Consider the following 23,356-nt stretch of genomic DNA (forward strand, 5'->3'; position numbering starts at 1 on the left):
TGCCTCCAAAGGTGCCTGGGGGGAGAGGAATGAAAGGCGATTTGTAAGCCACTTTGAGACTCCTTAAGGTAGAGAAAAGTGGGGTATAAAAACTTACTCTTCTTTTTCTTCCACCCTTCCTCCCTGGAGCCAAGAACTGCTTATCTGCCTTTTGGGGATAAGACCTTTCACTCTTTTCATGGAAAGTCTCTGGTAATTGCAGTTGTTAAGATTCTATTATTGCAAAATTAACACCTGAACGGCACACTAGGAGAAAAATAATCTGATTTTATATAAAGGAACTGCTTTGGTATACAAGTGAGAGAGAGAGAGAAAATAAGTTCCTATAAAACTTATGTACAGATTTCAAAATTCAGAGGTGAAATACAGACATTTTCCTTCAACATTTGCAGTAGGTACAAGGCTGAAGCTGTCTTCCTTAAAGTTCATACAATTTGAGCTGCGTTGCTAACATCACCTGAGAATGTCATTAAGGGGCGGGTGGGCGGAGGAAGTGGGAGACGGATCGGATGTCGATTAGATGTCTTTTGCTGTAGCTGATGGCTGCTTGCTTGAGGCATTGGATGTAAACATTTGAGACCTTAAAGGGAAGCCACTTCCATAACGGGGGCAGCGCTGTGTCTTCAGAAGCGAGTCGTCATCTCAGCAGCAGTTTGGGGGGCTTGAGTGCGGATTCCTTATCCTTGTTCACTGGAAGAAAATGCCCACATAAGGAAAAGCAGGTTCCTCAGAGGTTCTTCTGAATTACAGTTCTTTTTAGGCATCCCCCCACCCCCCTTTACACAATACAACCACTGAGGCAGCAATTTGAAAGAAAAACTACTGGAGGGGTCAGGACTCCCTCCCCCCTCCTTGACCATTCCCCCTCAGTAGTGGGGGCAGATTTTTAATAGGAAAAGTTGACGAAAAGAAAGGTTTGGGAAGCTTCTTTCCCCTCAAATCACAGCCTCCACAGTTACATGTATAAAATGGCGGGAAACGCCTTCTCAAAATCACTGCCCTTTTATTAAGACCTCTACCCAAACGTTACAAAATCACTACAACTCGCGTTGTGGTCCTTCCCAGGTGCACCAGCAAGGGTGTTCATTCCTTCAGGACTGACACACAAGCCAAAAGCCCCTGTGTCTCACTTCTGGCTCATCAGGCCTACTTTTCCTGTCACGTGGATTCTTCTAGGCCCAGGTTTATCCAGCTGAGGACTCATCCACACATGGCCAAAAACTGTGCTCTTGTTGTACCATGGCAATCATTCGCAACCAGGTGGTCTTGGGCTGTGGCCACAGAAGGGTGAGAAAAGCCGCCACTGCTATGGAGTTAACAGCGGGTGTTGGGGAGGTGCACAGGGATGGTATCCACACACCATCCCTGCACTACTCGCTGGTGCCACCTCCCCACACCCTTCCTGCTAGTCAGGCTGGCGGCGCAGAAGCCAGACAAGAATCCTCCAAGCAGTCCAGCAAGCTCTGTCTCCCCCCACCCACCAAAGCTGAGCCACAGCTCAGTTAAAGGGCTGATGGGGAGGTGATGTGGGAGCTAAGCAATGCCATTGTGAAGGTGAAGTTCCACCCTCTGGTCCTGCTGTCAGCCAGAGGTTCTGCCTGTAGCTTGTGTGCCATTTTCCCCTTTAAGTTGGAGCAAAGGAGGTCTTCCTCTGATCTGGCTTGAAAGGGAAAGCCCTGGGACAAGCCAGACTAAAATATATATATGTATACCTGAGGCAAAAAAGGCCATGAAGACATTCAAGAAACACAGAGCTCCCCTGAGGTATACGCAAGCTAGAATCTGAACACAGTCGCCCTCAGACAGAAACTTGTATAGCTTTTCCACAAGTCCGCTCCTAAGCCAGCACACAGCTCTGAATGAAACCCACAACAGCTGCCCATGAAAATGGCAGCAACATTTGACACCTGGATGCGGTGTGTGTGTGTGTGTCCAACCATTTGATCTGTGCCATCTCTCTCCACATGGTTTTAAAAGCAGACAGCTACTTCCCCCAAATATATTACATTAAAAAACAAACAAGCCCTAAGGTTCTTTGCAGCTTCGGCATTGCCTCCATTGGAATTCCATACCTGAGGATCAAAACTGCAAGGTTCAAATGCAAAGGAGCACTATTTGATGGTTGCCAGCTGTTTATCCGAGAACAGCTCTAAGTCCCGTGGCGGTGCCCCATTCTGGGACCAATCACATCGCTTCTGAGACCAGCCCTGCAATCAGTTCCCGTGTGTCCTTCATGCCAGAAGTGATTTCGGAGCCGTCTTCAGCCACGTGTGTGGCGATCAGGAACATCTTCCTCTCGTCCCCGATGTCAGACAACGCCAATGCCTCGTGAATGTCTGTGATGCAGTATGCACCTTCGAGATCCTGTCCAAGAGAAAACAGAAGAGCCACATCAACCATAGAATCATAGAGTTGGAAGGGGCCATACAGGCCATGTAGTCCAGCCCCCTGTTTAATGCAGGATGAGCCCAGAGCGTTCCTGACAAGTGTTTGTCCAGCCGTGGCTTAAAGACTGCCAGTGAGGGGGAGCTCACCACCTCCCTAGGCTGCTGATTCCACTGTTGCATAACTCTTACAGTTTTATTTTTCTTCAAAAGGAATGTCAGCCTGTCTGGAGTAGCACCAGCAAAGGCTGACCATTAAAATGGAATATACTTTTTTTTAAAAAAAGTAATGTCACACTACAAGCCACACGTACAATGAATTTATTAAAAAGGTCATTCATTGGTTACATTAATTGATTTAAGACTTTTCAATCAGCAAATTTTTAAAGCTGTTTACTAAAGTGGTAGCTGGTGAACACCATTTTGGGGGAAAAGCATTCCCTTTCAAATGAACGAACAAGCTCATCTGAGAAGCAGTTATTGTACAGCATTTTAATCCATCTTTTTCTGGGGGCCTCAAGGCAGATTACAAGACGCCAGTCAAAACCGCAATAAGTAAAAATTTTATTGGCAGGGGCCAACCAAGAAGAAGAAGAGATTTGATTTATACCCCGCCCTTCACTTGGGAGTCCCAGAGCGGTTTACAATCTCCCATTCCACTCTCCACAACAGACACCCTGTGAGGTAGGTGAGGCTGAGGGAGCTCTTTTGAGAACTGCTCTTGAGAGAACAGCTCTGAGAGAACTTGTGGCTGGCCCAAGGTCAACCAGCTGGCTGCAAGCGGAGGAGTGGGGAATCAAACCTAGTTCTCCCAGATTAGAGTCTGTGCTCTGAAGCTACACCAAACTGGCTCTACCACCCTGTTGTATAAAAATGTAGTGTATGGGTGCGGTCAGGCGTGCTGAGAGTGGGTTAAACTGCTCCGGTTCTAACCGGATTATATTTTATCTGGATAATCGCGATCACACTTACCTCCCTTATCCCGCCTAACTGCGCAGTCACATCGCTCCCCGGCGTCTACACTACTGATGAGCGGAAGCGTGTGTCGCCGGGTTTTAAAAAATTTTTCTCCGTTTGCGCATGCGCATAGGCGCCCCTCCGTCGAATGGGGGGGCAAAACTATCATGGCGCAGAACCACCAGGGCAAATCAATCCAACCCCTCCAACAAAAGACTTCCCTTTAAAGGTTTGACCCGAAAATGGCTTCCGTGAGATCCCGAACTCATCTAAACTCTAAAACAAATGACCACTTGAATGTCAGTTTTCTAAACGCGTTGGCGGAGCTCTGCCTATGTGCACAACGCCAACGCATTAAAAAATGGCGGGTGAAAAGCGGAAGCCTCGGGCAGCTTTTGAGCGGGGAGGGGGTTTAAACCGGAGGTGGCTTGACACCAGAGGAACGATCACACAGGGGGGAAATGCGGCTTTAAACGGGAGAGCTGAGAAAACACCACTATGGGACCTGGTAACAAAATACTCCGGGTTAAAGCGGTTTTGAGCTGGAAACCAACGGCTGGGGACGCGAGGCAGATGTTGACTGTGTGATCGTGCATATAAAATCCGTTTCTGAAGCGTGACGACACCAGATCAAACGGCGCGTCTGAACGCACCCTATAAGTAGCTAAGTTTCTCTTCTCCGTAATGAAAATAGAGGCCGAGATAATGCCTTGTGCATAATTCACCACAATTCTAACTGTCATGCTCGGGGTTGCCCCCCAGGCCCTTGGAATCCAGTCGCTGTGTTGGGGGAAGGCTTAAGAAGGAAACAAATGCCTCAGGTGTGGAAGGGCTGGGTGTTGCGTCACGCCCCAGGCACCTTCCTCAGAACGATCGCCTCTCCTGCTTCTCTCTGTTCCGGCTGGGCGATCGTCTCTGAAATCCTCCCCGGCATTCTTCCGCTTCCTTCCTTTTATCTGCAGTCCCCTCCTTTGGTGACACACCCCTTTCTGTTATTCCTGAGCCTACTGCCGCTTCCACCTGTCCCTCACCGTGTCCCCCACTCCCTTGGTGCTTCCCCTTTTGGTCCCGCCTCCCTGTATATCCCCGTGTCTCTAGCCTTGAGCGGGGATGTGCAGGGGAGTGCCTACTTCCGGTCAGGACGAAGGGACCAATGCCCGCTACTTTGGCGTCTTCAATTCTGAGGGGTAAGGATGGGAGCCTCCAACTGGCTCTTCCTCTCGATCGGGCCCGCCCCCCCGAGTCAGTGGCCGAGGAACGGTGTCCGTGTCAGCCCCGTCCTCCAGCCCCTTCTCTTCCTGGTTTCCCCTGCGTTTCTGTGGTCGCGGAGGGAGGTTGTTGGAGTCTCGTGAGTCTCCTGGACCTCCCATGCCCCGGGGTCTGTCGCCTCCATCGTCTGCTGACCCTGCCACCCTGGGAGGTCTGTCGCCTGGGGTACGTGGGGAGCCTGGCGCGGGCGGCGCCAGTCCCACCGCGGGCATACGCAAAGACATTCTTTAGGTGTTCAGTTAAGTGTCCTGACCTGGATGGCCCAGGCTAGCCTGATCTTGTCAGATCTCAGGAGCTAAGTAGGGTCGGCCCCGGTCAGTATTTGGATGAAAAACCACCAAGGAAGCCCAGGGTTGCTATATAGAGGCAGGCAATGACAAACCACCTTTGTTACTCTTGCCTTGGAAACCCTATGGGGTTGCCATGAGTCGGCAGTAACTTAGTGGCACTTTATCCACAAGCATTTAATTACATCACATTGTTTATTTTCAGAATGGTTTGTGGGCCATAATAATGATTGATTGAGAATAAGTAAAATAAACCTTACACTAATCCATCACTGAACACAGCACTAGCAACACAACCACCTTCTATAATAAAAATGCCCTTTCAAACAATACTGTTGTGACACACCTCATACGACGACGGGGTGGGAGGCACTCCTGACCTCCTCAGGTAAGCTATGTCACAAAACAGGGGCCACCACGGAGAATGACTGGGAATGGGCAATTGAAGCCTGTTTGCAGGGTGTTACTTTCAGAAGACCTGGCTTTGATGCCCTGACCTGGATAACCCAGGCAAGCCTGCTTTTTGTCAGATCTCGGAAGCTAAGCAGGGCCGACCCTGGCAAGTACTTGGAAGGGAGACCTCTAAGGAATACCAGGGCCGGGATGCAGAGGCAGACAATATCAAGCCACCTCTCTGAAATGTCCAAGCCCCACTAGGGGTCGCCAGAAGTCAACCATAACTTCTAGGCATAGAAGAAGTTTATTATAACAGTCATAGACCAGATAAAAATAGTTTTACACATTGCGAAGGATAAAATACAAATCTGCCTTAAATATACTACTAAAATAAACACTGTTGAATATATCATTTACTCTATCTCAATAAGTTTGAACTGAACATTTAAATTTATGGCTTGCATTTAAACATAAATACTTCTGTGGCTGCTATGGTATTTTCTTTTTCTATGTGAACATGTACAAGTTGAATGGAACAGCAGTACTGTTGTACACACTGCTTATGAAACACTTTGTACTCTGCCACTGACTAACAGTCAGTCTAACTTAGTAGGTGCACTTAACACTTCCATGGTGCATATGTTAAGTGCCTTTGATGATTCTAATCTCTGAAATCAATCATGAACATATACGCAGATATTCACTTTGGTTCATTGCTTAAACGCATTCTGGGTAAAATACTAAATGCTGACAGGCAATCATACTGCTTGTGACTTTGCTTGTTCTTGCCAACTATAACTGTGCATATTCCTGATGTCAGTTAGCCTACGTTAGATGAAGAACATGCTGCATGGTGTACCCATATCTGTTACATTAAGATACTTTTTGTTAACTTCACAGCCTGAAAAGAAAAGTCTATTGTTTAGCTGTAGGAGGTACATTTTTGCCTGAGAAAATCAAACCCACAGGTTGGGACCCAATCAGAATGGTGCAACGGATATGTGACAAAGTTTGATGGAACCAATAATTATGTTTTATTTGCAAAGCGTCATACTGGGTTTAAAACGTGATGTCTCCCATTGTAACCTTAGAGAGAGCTGTGGATATTCAAGGATTCAAAACCTTGTTGTGCCTGTACTTTTCCTCCTTTATTAATAAAGTTTTAGCTTGGATACTGCACTACAGGACTGCTGAGTGCTTTCTCAAATTGGGCTGGGGAAGCACAATCCGTGACAGAGTTTCTGTCCTCCAGTACTACTAATAATAGCATTAGTAATAAGCCACACTTCACTTATAAGGCATCCGGTTCTGATGGCATTTTGAAGGACTTATAAAATGAGAATTAAAAATTATAAATAGTAAGAACCCCTGTACATAAAGGTAAAAGAAGCTTAAAACAGCAATAAAGTGCATTTTAAAATTCTTAAGAGGCAAGCAATACAGTGCATTTAAAATTCTTAAGAAACAGGCACTTAACAGTTAGGTGATTGACATTTGACTTCCTGTGTTATTATAGATTTTCTAATTCTTAAAGCTAGCCATCCATATCTAGCCACTAGAAGTGTTACCTCTGAGTGTCTGTCCGCCAGGAGATTTTTCATAATATGAACTCTTTGCCTATTAGTGAGAGGCAAGGCCTTGGGGAGTGGAAGTGAGGGCTGCTGGGAGCAGGGGGCGGGACTCGTTGCATGTGCCCGCCCCCTGGGCTCCTTACTGCCGGAGCTCCACTCCTGTGCGCTCCCACAGAAAATGACCCCTGACCCTAATGCTTAAAAGTTCCTGATCTTGCTTGTTTAAAAGCTTGCAGGATGCTTGAAGTTTAGAGTTTCTCCAGTCGGTTACAAGTACAAGTTGGATTCTTCTCTCATTTTGTGTATTTCTGTCCTGCCTTTCCACCCTCCACAAGCCCTGTTTCAGATCTGTACTAACATCCAATGGTCTTAAGATCCGAGGCTGGCAAGCTGAGTGTGGCGCAGGGCTCGACCTGAGAAAAGGGAAGTCCGGATTCCAATCCCTGTTTTTCCACCAAACTCACTGGGGTATCCTTGAGCCTGTCCCTGAATTACCTTGAGCCTGTCCCTGAATTACAGAGATTTGTTATGAGGACAAAGTGGGACAAAACCCATAGTGGCCACCCAAGCTCTCCTTGTAGAAATAGCAGGATATGAATAAAATCATCTTCAGCAGAGATCCAAAAGCATTAACCTGATTTTTAGGGGTTGAAAGCTTTCAGCAGGGTCTGAGGAGCTATTTTGTTAACAGCAGCAAGCACAAGTCACACAGAGAACTGCGTGTGAAAAATTATGAGTTTGATGTCTGGGAAATCTCCTGAAAAGCCATCTGCACCTCTGACCCGTTTGAGTTTGCTGTAGGGTTCTATCTACCCAGGAAAGTGAGTATGAAAGACAGGGCTTTTTTTTTTTTTGTAGAGAGGGGGAAGAGATAAAGGAGGTCAATTCTTATTTAAAAAAAATATTTATAGAAGAATAAGAAGAGAAGAGAGGAAGAAGAGATTGGATTTATACCCCACCCTTCACTCAGAGTCTCAGAGCGGCTTCCAACTCCTTTCCCTTCCCCTCCCCACAACAGACACCTGTGTGGTAGGTGGGGCTGAGAGAGCTCTTTCCAGAGCTGGCCTTGAGAGAACAGCTCTGAGAGAACTTGTGACTGACCCAAGGTCACACCAGCAGCTGCTTGTGGAGGAGTGGGGAATCAAACCTGATTCTCCCAGATTAGAGTCCACACACTCAGCCACTATACGAAACTGGCTCACTACACCAAAAGAAGTTGGTTTTTATACCCCACTTTTCTCTACCTGAAGGAGTCTCAAAGCAACTTACAAATCTCCTTCCCTTCCTCTCCCCACAACAGACACCCTGTGAGGTAGGTGGGGCCGAGAGAGCTCTGAGAGAACTCTGACTTACCCAAGGTCACCCAGCAGGCTGCATGTGGAGGAGTGGGGAATCAAACCCGGTTCTCCAGATTAGAGTCCCGCCACTCTTAACCACTACACCACAGTCAGGGCCTCCATGACAGCAGTTTCCCAGAAGGCCTCCCCATCCCTAGGACCCAGTGCTTCAAATGTCTCTTCCCAACCCAATATATGCCTTACAGATTACAGCTGCCAGGGGAAAGGGGGGGAGACAGACAATATTATAGCTGTAGATTCTATGTTGGCTGGAGGCTGGACTAGATGACTCTGGTGGTCCCTTCCAACTCCCAGATTAAATAACAAAGTAAAGTCAATAAAAAGATGTTCACTGAACATGGTACACAGAGCTTCACTCCAGATTGCCAGATGTACCAAACTACTTTTAGGCGACTGGCTGTCAATCAGTTATGAACGTGCTGTTTGATACAGTGACCAAGATGCAGCAAAAAGCTGGAAAGACCAAAAGGCTGCTGTGTATCATCTTGGCTGTGGATGTAGGACTGATTCCCTTCCTGCTCAGTAATATTCAAAGATCAAGCACAAAAGTAAACCCATTAAGAAGTTCGTACCAGCAATGGAGAGGTACAACCAATGCTCCCTCTAAGCTGTGGAGTCTTGTGAGCAAAAATTCTACTTTGTGAGCTACTGGCATTAAAGTTGTGAGCGAGCGGTTTGGCTACCGCATAAATTGGTTTGCTCTGGAGCCATCCTCCCTGAGCTAAGGCAAAAATGTGTGAGCTGGAGGCTAAAAAACTGTGAGCTAGCTCATATTAACTCAGCTTAGAGGGAACATTGGGTACAACCTACAAAAGATCAGTTCAGGAACTGCTTCCTTAAGAACGGAGACACCTTCCCCTTTTCCCGTAACAAAAGCCAGACTTCTACCCTGAATTCCAGAGCACACAATTACCTGCTTGTTGGCCAGGATCATTACAGGTAAGGTCGAGTTATTCTGGACCAGCTGATGAAGCAGTTTCTTTGCCATGGGCAAGCGCTTGTGATCGGCTGAATCCACGACGTATATCAGCAAAAGGACTCGTGAGAGGTACATCTTCCAGTAGGACCGCAGAAACTCACTGCCCCCGACTGCAAGGAAGACAGTGAACTGGTTAAATTGTATGCTACGCTCCCACCCACCCCCAATCCCTTGACAGCATTCCTTCTCTGCTGGTACTCCAAGATAGCTGCTTTCAGACTGTGTTTCTAGGATCCTGCTGGGTCGATGGAAGCTGGTAACGCAGAGGGTTCCCATCTGTTTTCATCCTGCAGGAACCTTTGGCATTCTGACCAAGTGGGCACAGCCACAAAATGTGTCTGTCCCATTCCATACTGCTCTGGTAAATCCACCTTCCTGTCGCTTAAGCCCTTTTGATCTAGTCCTGACCCTGACGGCAGCAAAGAATGTCTTTCCTCTTCTGTGCCACAGCCTGTCAAGTATCTGAAAAATGCACTCCTGTTTTCCCTCATTCTTCTCTTTTTCAGGCTAAACGTAATGAGCTCCATCAACTTTTCCTCACGGGACCTGCTCTATGGGCCTGACCATCTTCATTACCCTCCTCTGAACCCACTGCAATTTGTCTCTACCTTTCTTACAAGTGTTACAGTAGCCAGAGAGATCACAGGATTGGTAAATGAAAAATAAAACTATAACAACCTTGATATAATTATGAAAAGTCAATTCAATTTTCCAAGGGTTTGATAAATATTCAGGGAACAAAAAAAAAAGGGGGGGGGGACACACAACCCTGAAACCTGGGAACCAGAACCTAAAAAGGTAAGTCAAACTTACCTTTTTAGGTTTTGATAAATATTCATACATTTCTGTGGAATCACATGGACTTACAGCTCCTTCAGAATAAGAATAATCCGATGACATATTCCTTTTTCTCTATTGCAGGAGACTGCCTGGTCCTCTTCCCCTCAAGCATCAATCAATGCAATAAAGTGCAATAGCCAATAAAATGTCCTTAGTGTCTTTCTTATTCTTATATCCAAGTACCACGAAAAGTTGCGATTGCACAGACAGGCTTGCTCAAACACCTGTTTCAATAAGCTTCCTCAGAGCAGAAATCATGCAGACGTCATAAATTCTCTTCTTAGTTTTTTGGCTGCATCTTCTCTCTCATAGACATGAACATTTTATTGGCTATTGCACTTTATTTGCATTGGAGGACCCTTGAAGCGAAGAGGACCAGGCAGTCTCCTGCAACAGAGGAGTATGACATTGGATTATTCTTATTGTGAAGGAGATGTATGTCCACGTGATGTCACAGAAATGTATTCATATTTATCAAACCGTTGAAAAACTGAATTGACTTTCCATAATTATATCACAGTTATTATTGTTTATTTTTCATTTCTTAAAAGTGTGGCACCCAGAATTTGACATGGTACTCCAGGTGTGAGGAACACCTTACAACAGGGGTCTCCCCACCTGGGGCCCATGGTGCCTCCTGACACCTTTCTTGGTGACCACTAAACATTTTTAGAAGGTGTGGGGCCAGGTGGGGCTCCTGCACTACAGGGCTTTTGATTTGCCATTGAAGATCTGATGAGCTAAGCTAATTAAAATAATATTGTTTCAATGGTAATGGCCACCGCGGTGTTGGTGTATTTTTAACTGACCTCCCTTCTCCCCTGCGCTTCAGCTTCCTCTGTGTGCGTGGCCCCACCTCCTGTGACATTCAGTTTGTGGTTGGCTCCGCCTCCCGGGGCAGCCATTTTGTGGTAGGCTCCAACTCCGGGGGCAGCCATTTTGTCACTGCGCCCACCATCCTGTGCCAGAATTCCAAAGGTGCCTGCAAGCTTGAAAAAACTGGGGGGGGCGAGTTAGCGGCTTTACCAGTTCAAACCTGCCTACCCATGATAAACAGCAACTGCTCATCACAGTCCATGCTGTCTGGAAGGCGACAAGTAGGTTCAGTCTTTATCACCCTTCTTTAAAAAATATCCCACAATCAGTAAAAGTACGCACCATTTCTTTGTGTACCCGAAGTGTTCCCTGAGAATGCTGAAATCCAACCTTGTTTGCAGGGGGCCCCGTTCCACTGCCCTCCTGATGGGCAAAGGACTACCCAGTTTGCTATTAGAAGAGAGGGAGGAGAGACAGAACACTTACTTTCTAGGAATTCCATCTGGGAGTCCTCTGTGCTGACGCAGACTGCATTGAAGCCCTCCGTGGGAGCCGTGCTGTGCTTCACTTGATTAGCTGTTAGTGAGTGGAGAATGCTGGTTTTCCCAGCTCCATCCAAACCCAGAACCAAGATCTGCTTGCTTTGGGGCTTTTCCTTCAACATACGAAGCAAAACAGCCACTCATGAAGACAGAACAAAGCCTGAGCTACAAACCTGCATGGAACAATTTTTATGCTTCTATCTGGCCTGCGGGGGGTGGAGGGCAAGCAATCATGTCTGTTCTAAGCCACTGTTCACCCATGTTTAATTCTGACTTGCTTCCCACCCATCCCAAGGATTCCAGATTACAAACAGTAACTTGTCATTATATTACCATCTTCTTGTAAGGAGAGCTACATGGACCCACCAGAGAATTTCACATTTCACACTGCATGCTTTTGTGGCAAGCAAACAAGTTTGGGTTTAAAAGAACACCCCTGGCCCCCCAAATCTTGGCACACCTGAAAAACTAGGGTCCATCAAAACTCACTTTTCTTGCTGCAAGAAATTAACACAATTACTTCTCTGAGTTCAGAACATCTAAATGCCATCTAAGAATATCTGTTTTGTCAGATGATTTATGCTATGCTATATAATAAATAAGGTCAATAAGATAAGATATGATGATAATATAGTATGGGAAAATGGTAGAATATTATCGAATAGTAGAATATTATCGAATGGTAGAATATTATCAAAAAAAATCCCACAATCAGTAAATGTACACACCATTTCTTTGTGTACCCGAAGTGTTCCCTGAGTATGCTGAAATCCAACCTTGTTTGCAGGGGGATCTTTTAAGTTACTAAGTTACTATGTCATATATATTTAAGCTATATATACACCAGTTTGGTGTAGTGGTTAAGTGTGCGGACTCTAATCTGGGAGAACCGGGTTTGATTCCCCACTCCTCCACTTGCACCTGCTGATGTGACCTTGGGTCAGTCACAAGCTCTGACACAGCTGTCCTTGAAAAAGAGCCGTTTCTGTCAAGAGTTCTCTCAGCCCCACCTACTTCACAGGGTGTCTGTTGTGGGGAGGGGAAGGGAAAGGAGTTTGTAAGCCGCTCTGAGACACCTTTGGGTAGTGAAGGGCGGGGTATAAATCCAATCTCTTCTTCTTCTTCTTCTTATGCCGTTACACCATATGTATCATGTTATATGTTTTTTAAACTATATTGCCATATACGTTTTTAATATACACAGGTATTCTGATAAAGGAATGTTCTCAATATCTGTCTAATTGCTCTTACATTATGGTTTTGGTAATTATATTACCTATGCTTTCTTCCCTGTTCCTTTTTTCTTTCTGTATCTCCTTAAAATTTAAAATAAAATTTATATTAAAATAAAAGAATATCTCTTTTTCAAAAAATATAAAACTGATTCTGATAAGCCGCCCTGAGCCCTACGGAGCCGCCCTGAGCCCTACGGGGGAGGACGTGGTATAAATTTGAATAAATAAATAAATAAATAAAAAGCCAGTCAATCCAGGACTTAAGTGCACTCTAGATAGAGATGTGAAGGCCCGGAAAAAAACCGGAAAAATTCAGAAAAAAAACGTTTTTTTTCCGTTTTTTTCCTGAAGCCTTTTTGGTTTTTTTCCGAAAAATTGGGAAAAGAAAAGAAAAAAAATTGATTATGGAACATTTTATTTTAACATTATGAATAAAATATTTTAAGACAAGGTGTTCAAATATTTTCCAAATCACTTCTTATATACACACACACACACACACATGGTATCAGATTGATCTAATTTCTGTGCACTGAGGACAATTAAGTCCTAGGTTACAAACTGAACTCTCCAATGCAAGAACAAGATGCATTTTTTCCTTTAGGAGGTGCGATTGTCAGAAGAAAATAAAAAAGTTTCAGTTTTGTTTTTGCATGTGGATGGGTATTCTGTTTGTAATAATTGTTTAGATACACTATATTTTTAATATGCTAGTTGTGATAATTTCATGCCAAGTAAAAATGTCCATAGTCATATTTTATGTTCCTAAAGTTATAGAATGACTTTCAATCTAGAAAAGACAAAAGAAATGCTAATGTGGCTTTTTTTTCAATTTTTCCGAAAATTTCCGTTTTTTCCCGAAAAAACCCGGGGTTTTTTCCGAGCTTCAAAATTTCCGGAAATTTTACATCTCTAACTCTAGAGAAAACTGCTTGGGGGGTTTGGAGTCATACTTTCTTGAGCTACACTGATCCTTCCAGGAGACAAAATGTCAGCTGGCTTATTACTGCCGATGGGGTGGATGCACATTACATTTCCCACGCATGGAAGGGGAGAGGCAGTGTGTGTCACTTCCCACTACAGACCCCCCCCCCAGTTCCAGAGGGTTCCTCTGCTCCACAGTGCCTCCCAGTGAGTCAGTTACTAAAACTATAGGTAAAAAAGGTAAAGGTTCCCTTGCTCGAAAGCCAGTCGAGTCCGACTCTAGGGTTGCGGTGCTCATCTCCGTTTCAAAGACGAAAAGCCAGCGCTGTCTGAAGACATTTCCATGGTCATGTGGCCGCCATGACTAAACACCAAGGCGCACGGAACGCTGTTCCCTTCCCACCAAAGTATATAAAACTATACTTACGGAGAAATCCTAAGTACATCTATACTGCACTTAGTATAGTATACTATACTAAGGATACATAAAGGTTTTTTTACTGAATTGCTTAAACATTTTAAATCCTGTTTTAATGTATGTGTGTGTGTGTGTGTGTGTTTTAATGATTTGATATTTGCTGCCTTGGGGACTCTATTTGGGCTGGAAAGGTGGCAGAGAAATGTTTTAAATAAATGCTCAGAAATAAATTTCATGTTACTCAGTGGGGCCTTCTCCAAGATAGGTGTCTTTAGGACTGTAGCCTTAATCTTGAGAATGCATTCTTTTAGGCGTGCGTGCGTATTGAGAGTTCCATAAAATTGCTTCCGACTTAGGGCGACCCTATGAATGAATGTCCTCCAAAATGTCCTGTCATTAACAGCCTTGCTCAGATCTTGCACACTGAGGGCCGTGGCTTCCTCGACGGAGTCCATCCACCTCCTGTTGGATCTTCCTCTTTTCCTGCAGCCCTTAACTTTTCCTAGCATTATTGTCTTTTCCAGTAACTGTCTTCTCAGAATGTGACCAAAGTACAATAGCCTCAGATTAGTCGTTTCAGCTCCTACGGAGAGTTCATCAGGCTTCTGATTCTGTTAGACGAGCTCCTTAATCCATTCCTAAGAACATGAGACACTGAAGCAAGAGGGACTAACCAGCAAGCAACTGCTAAAGAAACAGACAGCAATCCACAAAACCAAAATAGGACCCACGGTAAGTAGGAAATACCAAAAATCAGCAAATACCGTGCTACAGACGATGATAAAATATCTCAAATAATTTTTATATATTTTAATTTTATATTTTTACAGTTTATTCACCATATATTATTTATCATATAAGCCTTAATACATAGAATCATATATCAAAACATCTAAGTATTGTCTCTTAATATATTACAAAAGATATTGCACAACCCCTTTATTAATATCAGTCCTCCTTAATTATACAAAAGTTTTAAGAGGGACGACGGTAGCACGATATTTGCTGATTAAAGAAACAGACAGTGCAGAGTGGCTCATGCCAAAGTCTGTTCCGCGTTCAGACCACCTTGAGTTAATTCCTTCCAAGGTAAAACAAAGGCGGAAGAGCTTCTATTCTAATCTGCCTTTCCGCCCTGGCATTAATAGGATTCCACCCTACCGATGGTCGCCTAATCCGTCCCTGGCCTCAAAACACCGAAAGTCGCCAGAGGGAGACTCCCTGCTTTGGATGGGTCTGTACAGCAGAAGATGATGTGTGTGTCTTAGTCTAAGAGTGATCCAGGAGATAAGTAACAAAAGAACCAAATCCAAGGGACAGTTGCGAGTCTGCGGCATTAAAAATAAAAAGGAGTTTGGTAGTGCCAGATGATTTATTGTGGCACATATTTAGCAGGGGTGGGCAAATCCCGGGCAGGAGGTCGCCAGAACACCTAGAAATTTCACTGTGGAACCTAGCATTTTCAATTTTTTTTTTTTGGGGGTGGGGTAGAATTTCTTAGCAGTCCTCAAGGGAAGTACACTGGAATGTGTTCTGTTGTCTGGCACCCAAAGAAACGTGCAACAAGTTCTTGCCATGTCTTGTTTATATGTGACCATCAATTTGCACCGCTCAGCAGTGGAGGATGGATTCATTTCTGAACCTGCTGACTGCTGTAAGGGTTCCAATATTTAATTAAATGGAGCCCTTTAAAGCAATAATGACATTATGAGAAATAGGGGGGGGGGAACAGCTAGGTTAGGTTTTTGTTGGGTATGTATATACTAAAACATTGTTGTCATTGTTGTCATAGCATTAAGAACACAGAGAGAAACATTGTGAGAAACGGTGAAAAGAGGTTAGGATTGGGTTTTGTGGAGGCAGTAGTCAGGAAAAGTGGTCATTAAAACAGGACACCCCAAAAGGCTGAAAAATGAGCCTGGCGCCTAAATTTTGGGCTGGCTCCAAAGAAAACTAGGAGCTAATAGGAGCTGTTTCATTTGTTCCCCCTCCAGTGTGATATCTGCAACCCTTCCATTTACAACACTCCCCTGCTTGCTATGAAAGGCCAACGGAACAGTCTGAATGTACAAGAATACACAGACATAACGATGGTATCAAAAGTGGCACTTTTCTGAAAACAGTAAGAAAGTATTTCAGCCTACCAGGTCATTCTGCCACCAACCAGGAAATCACTCTGCTTATATTACTTATTTTTCATCACAAGAACTTGAAAAAGGAGGACGCAAAAGTGGAACTGCTGGATCTGACTTCATCAGGGGTTCTGCCACTCTCTCCAATGGTGTCAATCAAGATAATGGTTTACTACCAGTGCTAAATTAGCTTATCGTATTACCAGCCAAGCACAGAAATGTCTTGCATTTCATTGCCTTTCAACTCCACTGCTCATCATCTTTCTTTCTTTATGCAAATAGGTCTGCCAATCCTTCATGCATTTAAGGAATTGGCTCTAGTCCATGGAGTTATGCTATAATAAACCTATTAGTCTTTAAAGTGCAACACCACGACTTTGGGATGCCAGCTTCCAGGTGGAGCCTGGGGATCCTCCAGAATGACAGCTCATCTCGAGACTACAGAGATCAGTTCCCCTAGAAGAAATGGGTGATTTGGAGGGTGGACTCTGTGGCATTGTATCCTACTGAGGTCCCTGTCCTGCCCAGGTTTCACCTCGAAATCTCCAGGAGTTTCCCAACCTGGAGCGGCTGGTGGCCAAGGGGGACCTGGCAACCCTACCACCACTCCTGATAGTTAAAAAGAGCCGAGAGTTTGGAGAATTTAAAGTCTACAGTTTAAGGCTGTCCAATCAAGTGTGTGAGCCCACAGAGGGATTTACTAACTTGCTTTGCAACTAAGTCCACAAAAAGCTCATTAGTCTGTCTGCTCACATATGCCTGTTAATCATTCGGTGCACCTTATGGTCTTGGGGGGGGGGGGGGGGGGGGGGCGACCGATCATTTTCTAGTGAACAAATGCTTCTGCATCTGGTTACCAGCAAAAGGCTGGTACTTGCTACTGGTAACGAGATGAGTGGAAATTTATGACATAGGATTTCTCTTTGGCCTCTTGATGTATTCATTTCAACATTCAGCCCCATTGGGAGAGCCACATTTTTTTTTAACCTACCAGAAAAAAGTCACTAAAGCTGCAGGGAGACTCATCTACATGTTCAATGTGCACCACTGGGTCCAAGAAAGTAACTGCAGAGAAGCCAGATTTTCTTTGTAGCTTGAGTCCAGGGGTACCTTTAAGACCAACAAAGTTGAATTCTGGGTATAAGCTTTCGTGTGCACACACACTCCATATACCAGATTCATACCTGAAGAAGTGTGCATGCGCACGAAAGCTTATACCCAGAATAAAACTTTGTTGGTCTTAAAGGTGTCACTGGACTCAAACTTTGTTCTGGTGCTTCAGACCGACCCAGCTGTCCACCTGAATCTTTCTTCCTAGCTGTTTTGTTAGACGTACCGATTTCCGCAGGACTGACTTTCAAGGAAGGAAGTATGGGTTACTGTCAGGTAGCCTCACCCCATACCTATTTACTCAGATGCAAATCATACTGGATTAAACAAGGCTTATCTCTCAGGCGTGTTTACTTTGGATGACTTCCCTAAATATTACAGTGAGAGTTTCAAACTTCCATAATATCCAGAACATACATACTTCCTTTGTCTGCTATTTATCCATTTCCTCTTTCCCACAGGAGTGTAGCTAGTGAGTTACCTAAATATTCACCCAATAAAGTACAAGATACTTATTTTACCTTTCAACATCATGACTTGAAACCTCTTTGGGGTTGGGGAGGGGAATCACAGTTGGAAATCTTCTGCAGAATTGCAAAACTGACCCCGCTAAGGGTGTGTGTGTGTGTAAATAAACCTTTTTTTTAATCCTCCAGAAATTAAAACTCAGTGTATTCCTTATCTGCATGAGAACAACTGCCCAGTAGGGTTTTTATCACTTCTCCCTGCTCTCCCATAGCAACATGTACACTGAAAGCATGGGTGTCCGTGTGTCTTATATTGAATGGGAAAGTAAAAAGAACACATTAGACTGAAATCGACAAAAATGGCATCTTCTCGCTGGTGTCTTTGCTCCTGTACTACCAAAGAGAAATATTTAATGGAGTACATAGGACTTCTTTGCAGTTAATACTTCACTCAGTGAAACCTATGAGAGCTTTTTTTTTTTTTAAATTTCTACAGGGTCTATTTGATTCCCAGACAGGGTAAGAAAATATTTTTTATTCTATGCAAGGCTAGCAACTGGACAGGAAAACAACAGGCTTGCTAGTCTAAATGTCAAATACTCAAGACAGCCTATTTCGTGCAGTGGAAACCATCCTAAACTTTGGAATAAAAGTGTAAGGTGCCACTTTAAGTCTAATTCTAACAGCTGTTGAGGTGGCAAAGTAGCATCTCAGCTATACTACTTCAAACTGCAGGGGGGGAGCCTCACCTGATGGAATGTTGCCTGTGTTGGGGGGGGGGGGGGATACCCCTGATACCCATGCATAGAAAACCAGCATGTCAAGGAGAAGGCCAGGTTGGAACATTTTCCCTTACACACCAGCTTTTGCAGGAGACTTTTCTTAAAGGAGCTCAAGGCAGCATGCAAGTTTCTCTCCCCACCCTTTTATCCTAACATCCCTAGGAGGTAGGGTATGCTCTGCTATTAGTCCAAGGGCATGCCATCCGGTTCACAGTTATGTCGGGATTTAAACCTGCCTCTCTGGAGCCTGAGCCCGACACTCGAATCATTACACCACACTGGGCGGGAGAAAGAGCAATTAAAGAAGCCCCGCCTGCACTCTGTACACATCTCCCTTATAAATAATAGCCAAATGGTAGTGGCACTTCTCTAGAACATTCCACACGCTCCAAAATCAGTTCGCTCTCTGATCTGTCATTAAGAGGGTCTCCCTATCCACTGGCTGCTTTGCCTGAGTCCTGCCTCCAACATTCCTCTCTCCCCCATAGCCAGTCAGAACACAGAGGTTATTTGCATATGCAGCCTCATTGGCCTCTGCCTCGGAACACAGAGGTCGTTTGCATATGCGACTTGATTGGCTTTTGCCTCTAACATTCTAAACAGTCTTGCTGTTCTGAGGTAAAATGTGTCCAATCTCCAGGTGAGGGCTGGAGATCACTCAGAATTACAACTGCTTTCCAGATGGCAGAGATCAGTTCCCCTGGAGAAAATGGTGGTCTCTATATCCTTATATGCTGCTGAGGTGGCCCCCGTATGACAGCCAATGTGACGTAGCAGCGAGGGCAAGAGGCTGCAGGTGTGTGGGGGGTGGAAAGCTGAAGAGTGAAGGGGAAATAAAGGTAGGTTGACGATTGGCTGAGAAGGAGATAGGGTTGCCAACTCCAGGTGGAAAATTCCTGGAAATATGAGGGATGGAGCCTGGAGAGGGTGAGGTTTCAGGAGGCATGGGACCTTAGACAGGTACAAAGCTATAGACTCCACCCTCCAAACCAACTTTTCCCTTCTGGGGAACCATCGTTGCCAATCTCCAGGTGAGGGCTGGAGATAACTCAAAATTACAACTGTTCTTTAGGTAGCAGAGATCAGTTCCTCTGGAGAAAATGGTGGACTCAGTGCCATTACACCCTGCTGAGGTCGCCACAGCAAATTGACACTGAGTGTCCAAGGTCGGGGCACCCGCCCAGAACCTCTTTCTAGAGGCCGTTGTATTTATTTCCACAACAGGCCTTTTTCCTAGTTGACCATAAATGGAAACGAATATTCTATTGCCTATGAAGTGGGCTGCAGGTCGGAAATCTCAACCTAGAATAAAAGGCTTGCCAGTTTTTAAGGTGCTTCGGGAATCCCCTTTATTTTCACTGCAAGGGGGTCCAGTATGTGCAGGGGAGGGGGGAATCCACGTGTAGAGGAGGAAAGGGCAGGCAGCTATCTAAGTCTCTCCCGGAGCACTTTGGCCCACTTCGGGGGGGGGGGACCTAGACGCCCCCCGTTTCCCGCAAGCCCGAATGCGCCCATTCCCCACCCTGCATACCTGTCCCAGGGGCGGCTCCGCGCAGTCGAGGCGGGCGCGTTCCGGCGAGGGCTGCCGCAGTGGTCGGGAGCCGGGCGAACCTTTGGGGGCCCAGTAGCTCCTCCAGACGACGTAGGCAACCCCGCCGGTGACGGCCACGGCGGTGCCCACCAGCGCCAATTGCCGCAGGTTGCCCGCCATGGCCGAGGAGGAGGAGGAGGAGGAGAGGAGCGGTCAGGGCGCGCCCGGCAGCAACGCCGGAGCCGAACGCCGAGGCCAAGAAAGGGCAGGGCAAGGCAGGGCGGGAGCGGAGGCCAACCGCGGCCCCTAGAGCCCGGCCAGGCCCGCCTTCGCTCCGCCTCTGCTTCTTCCGGCGCGCATATCCGACCTCCTCGTTGCCAGACGCCAGATGTAGGTGCCGTCTGGCTGCTCGGCAGTCAGGCTCCGGTCTCCCAGGGACACCGCCTCCCGTGCAGAATTAGGATTGCCAGCTCTGCCTTGGGAAATACCTGGAGACTTTATGGGTGGAACCTGGAGAAGGGGGGATTCGGGGAGGGTGCACTTGCCATGGAGTCCACCCTACAAAGCAGCCGCTTATGGCGGGGAAACTGGTCTTGGTCATCTGGAGATCAACCAGCTGGTTTTTGGCCACTGTGGTGACACAGAGCCTTGGACTGGATGGGCCACTGGCCTGATCCAACATGGCTTCTCTTGTGTTCTTAAATTGCACTCCATAATCCCAGCTTCTTCTTCCAATAAAAGGGCATGATCTGCTGTTCCATCAACATCATTAGAACATCAACAGTTTCCTTGGAATTAGGAGGAAAACAAAAGGTAGAGGTTCTTAACTAATGGCTGGAGATCTCCAGGTGCCACCTGGAGGTTGGCAACCCTATGAAAAAACACGAATAAGAACCCGGCGCCTAGCGAACTTTATCACAGCTTCTGCTTTTGTGCGTCCAGAGAAGCGTTTCTTTATGGCTGCCGGCGGACTTCGCTGGCTGCCCTTCGGTGATTCCCGGGCAAAACGCCTCTTTCCGCTCGGCGCAGGCAAGGAGGCAAACCAGCGTCTCAGCTTATGGCGCTTCCGGAACTCCGTCGTGCGTAGTAACGCGCGCTGCCCAGAATCTCCGCCTGCGCGCTGAGCCGTGCGTTAAAGGGATCACCCCACTGGGCAGTCCTCGTCTTGGGACCGAAGCCTCTTCGAAGTAAAAGGTAAAGGTTCCCTTGCTCGAAAGCCAGTCGAGTCCGACTCTAGGGTTGCGGTGCTCATCTCCGTTTCAAAGCTGAAGAGCCAGCGCTGTCCGAAGACGTTTCCGTGGTCATGTGGCCGGCATGACTAAACACCACCGAAGTGATACCTATTTATCTACTTTCAATTTCTTGCTTTTGAACTGCTAGGTTGGCAGGAGCTGGAACTAGAGACGGGAGCTCACTCCATCATGCGGCACACTCGGGTCTCGAACTGCTGAGCTACTGACCTTCCACAGCTTGCAGTTCAGCATCTTAACCACTCAAGCCAGTGCAGCTCCTCTCTTCGAAGTACATTGACGTTAATGGGCCCAGGAGAGAGCCGTCTCAGGCCCGTAGGGAGGCAAGATGGCTGTCGGGAGGACCCCGCTCTGGAGCTTTCCCCTATGAGATACAGACTGGGAAGGAAGCTTGGAGCGGCGCCCTTTTCCAGGCGCGCAGGCCCCGAAACGTCAGGTATTTTCTGAGCCAGGGTTGGCAACTGTAGACCTAGAAGAATCTAAACTCGGTTTAGGATTGCACTATATTAAGAAAAAGTTATGAGGGCTATGGAGGTATATTCGTGGAGGTGTAGGGCAAGGACATTAACCCAGCAGGTAGGCTACTGCTCTCCTGCAAAAGGAAGACTCAAAAACATACAGATAGCATGTCAGGGTTAGGAGAGAGCTCCCTGAGGTGCTGTGTTTCTGCTTGCAGGGAAGGAAGAATGTTTAATCGTATCATATGAACTGGCCGTCTGAAGTTGCAGAGGCCAGACACGGGAAGTGTGATGAGAGTCAACCGACTGGAAATCTATCCAGTCCCTCTTCCCCTTTTAATTGGCACAAACAGCTGCTTGAGCCATTTTTGTCATCTTAGTGGCCTCTGTGTAGGTGCTATTTACTTGGGGGGGGGGGGAGATATATGTATGTATGTTTTCTAGGGTGGGGCCAAGCATAAATTTAGTAAGCTGCATTTTAGGCTTAACCTCTGTATTAGAAAAGTTTACTGAAGTTTCCTGTTAGGCCAGTACACATTTTTGGTAATGCTAGGGGGCTTCTTAAACTGGATAGAGTTTAGGACCTCAGCATGACTTCATCATGCCCTGGGTGGGACAAAGAGCATCCACAGAAGGAGCTTTCCCCCAATGTGACAAAAATCTTCCACACAGACACATGGGCTGCTTTTGCCTTCCAAGAAATCTTCCTGAATCACATCTAGCTTTACCTTCAGTGAAGCCTGTATGTGTCGTCTTTGTCAGACTGTAAACCAAAGTGCATGCTGCTCCTCTTGGTTAAGTTTTTATTCTGCCCTTCCTTCAAGGACTGTGATGATTTATCCTCCCGAGTGTTCCCTCTAAGCTGAGTTAGTGTGAGCTAGCTCACAGTTTTTTAGCCTCCGGCTCACAGATTTTGTCTTCGCCCAGGAAGGCCGGCTCCAGAGCAAACTGATTTATGCAGTCACCAAATCGCTCGCTCACAACTTTAAGGCCTGTAGCTCACAAAGTAGAATTTTTGCTCGCAAGACTCTACAGCTTAGAGGGAAGTATCCTCCCGACAACCCTGAGAGGTAGGCTAGGCTGAGTGACTGACCTGAGATCACCTGGCAAGCTTCATGGCTGAGGGAGGGTGGTGAGGGAGAGTGGTTACCTAAACTCACAGCAGTCCCCTTGAGGACAGTGGAAGGCCCACCACCACAAAGAAAAGATCAAGATGGGTAACTGTGTTAGTCTGTAGCAGTAGAAAAGAGCAAGAGTCCAGTTAGTAGCACCTTAAAGACTAACAAAATCTGTGGCAGGGGATGAGCTTTAATGGCTCGCTGGCACAAATTTTGTTAAGTCTTTAAAGTGCTACTGGACTCTTGCTCTTTTCTACCGCACAGGGTCAGGGAACCAAGTGAATAATGGAAATATCATACTTTACTCCCCCCGCCCCCATTTTTAGTGTTAAATGCTTCACACACCTCACAACAGCCCTGATAAGGGAAGCCAGTCTTATGTTGCAGGTAGGGAGTCTAAGACTGCCTAAGGGAATTCAGGGCCTTCCCAGGTCATGGTTCTCCTCTCCCCACCACAAACGTTTATGCCACATTCAATTTGTCATAGCCAGCTGTACACCCCTCACATATGAGAGTGAAGTCAAATCTGGTT

At 46.1% G+C, this 23,356-nt stretch overlaps 1 protein-coding gene across 1 annotated transcript; it reads right to left on the reverse strand.

The window, feature by feature from the left end:
* Nucleotides 1–665: 665 nt before the first annotated feature.
* Nucleotides 666–20,300, reverse strand: ARL9 (ADP ribosylation factor like GTPase 9). The gene is made up of 4 exons (XM_015407013.1): nt 19,999–20,300; nt 11,344–11,512; nt 9,136–9,311; nt 666–2,364 (listed from the first exon to the last, which is right to left on the reverse strand). Exons 1-4 carry the CDS (start codon nt 20,176–20,178, stop codon nt 2,185–2,187), a joined length of 705 nt encoding a protein of 234 aa, XP_015262499.1. The 5' UTR covers nt 20,179–20,300; the 3' UTR covers nt 666–2,184.
* Nucleotides 20,301–23,356: the final 3,056 nt, after the last annotated feature.

Source organism: Gekko japonicus, unplaced genomic scaffold (genome assembly GCF_001447785.1).
Source record: "Gekko japonicus isolate JY-2015 unplaced genomic scaffold, Gekko_japonicus_V1.1 scaffold2226, whole genome shotgun sequence".
NCBI lineage: Eukaryota > Metazoa > Chordata > Lepidosauria > Squamata > Gekkonidae > Gekko > Gekko japonicus.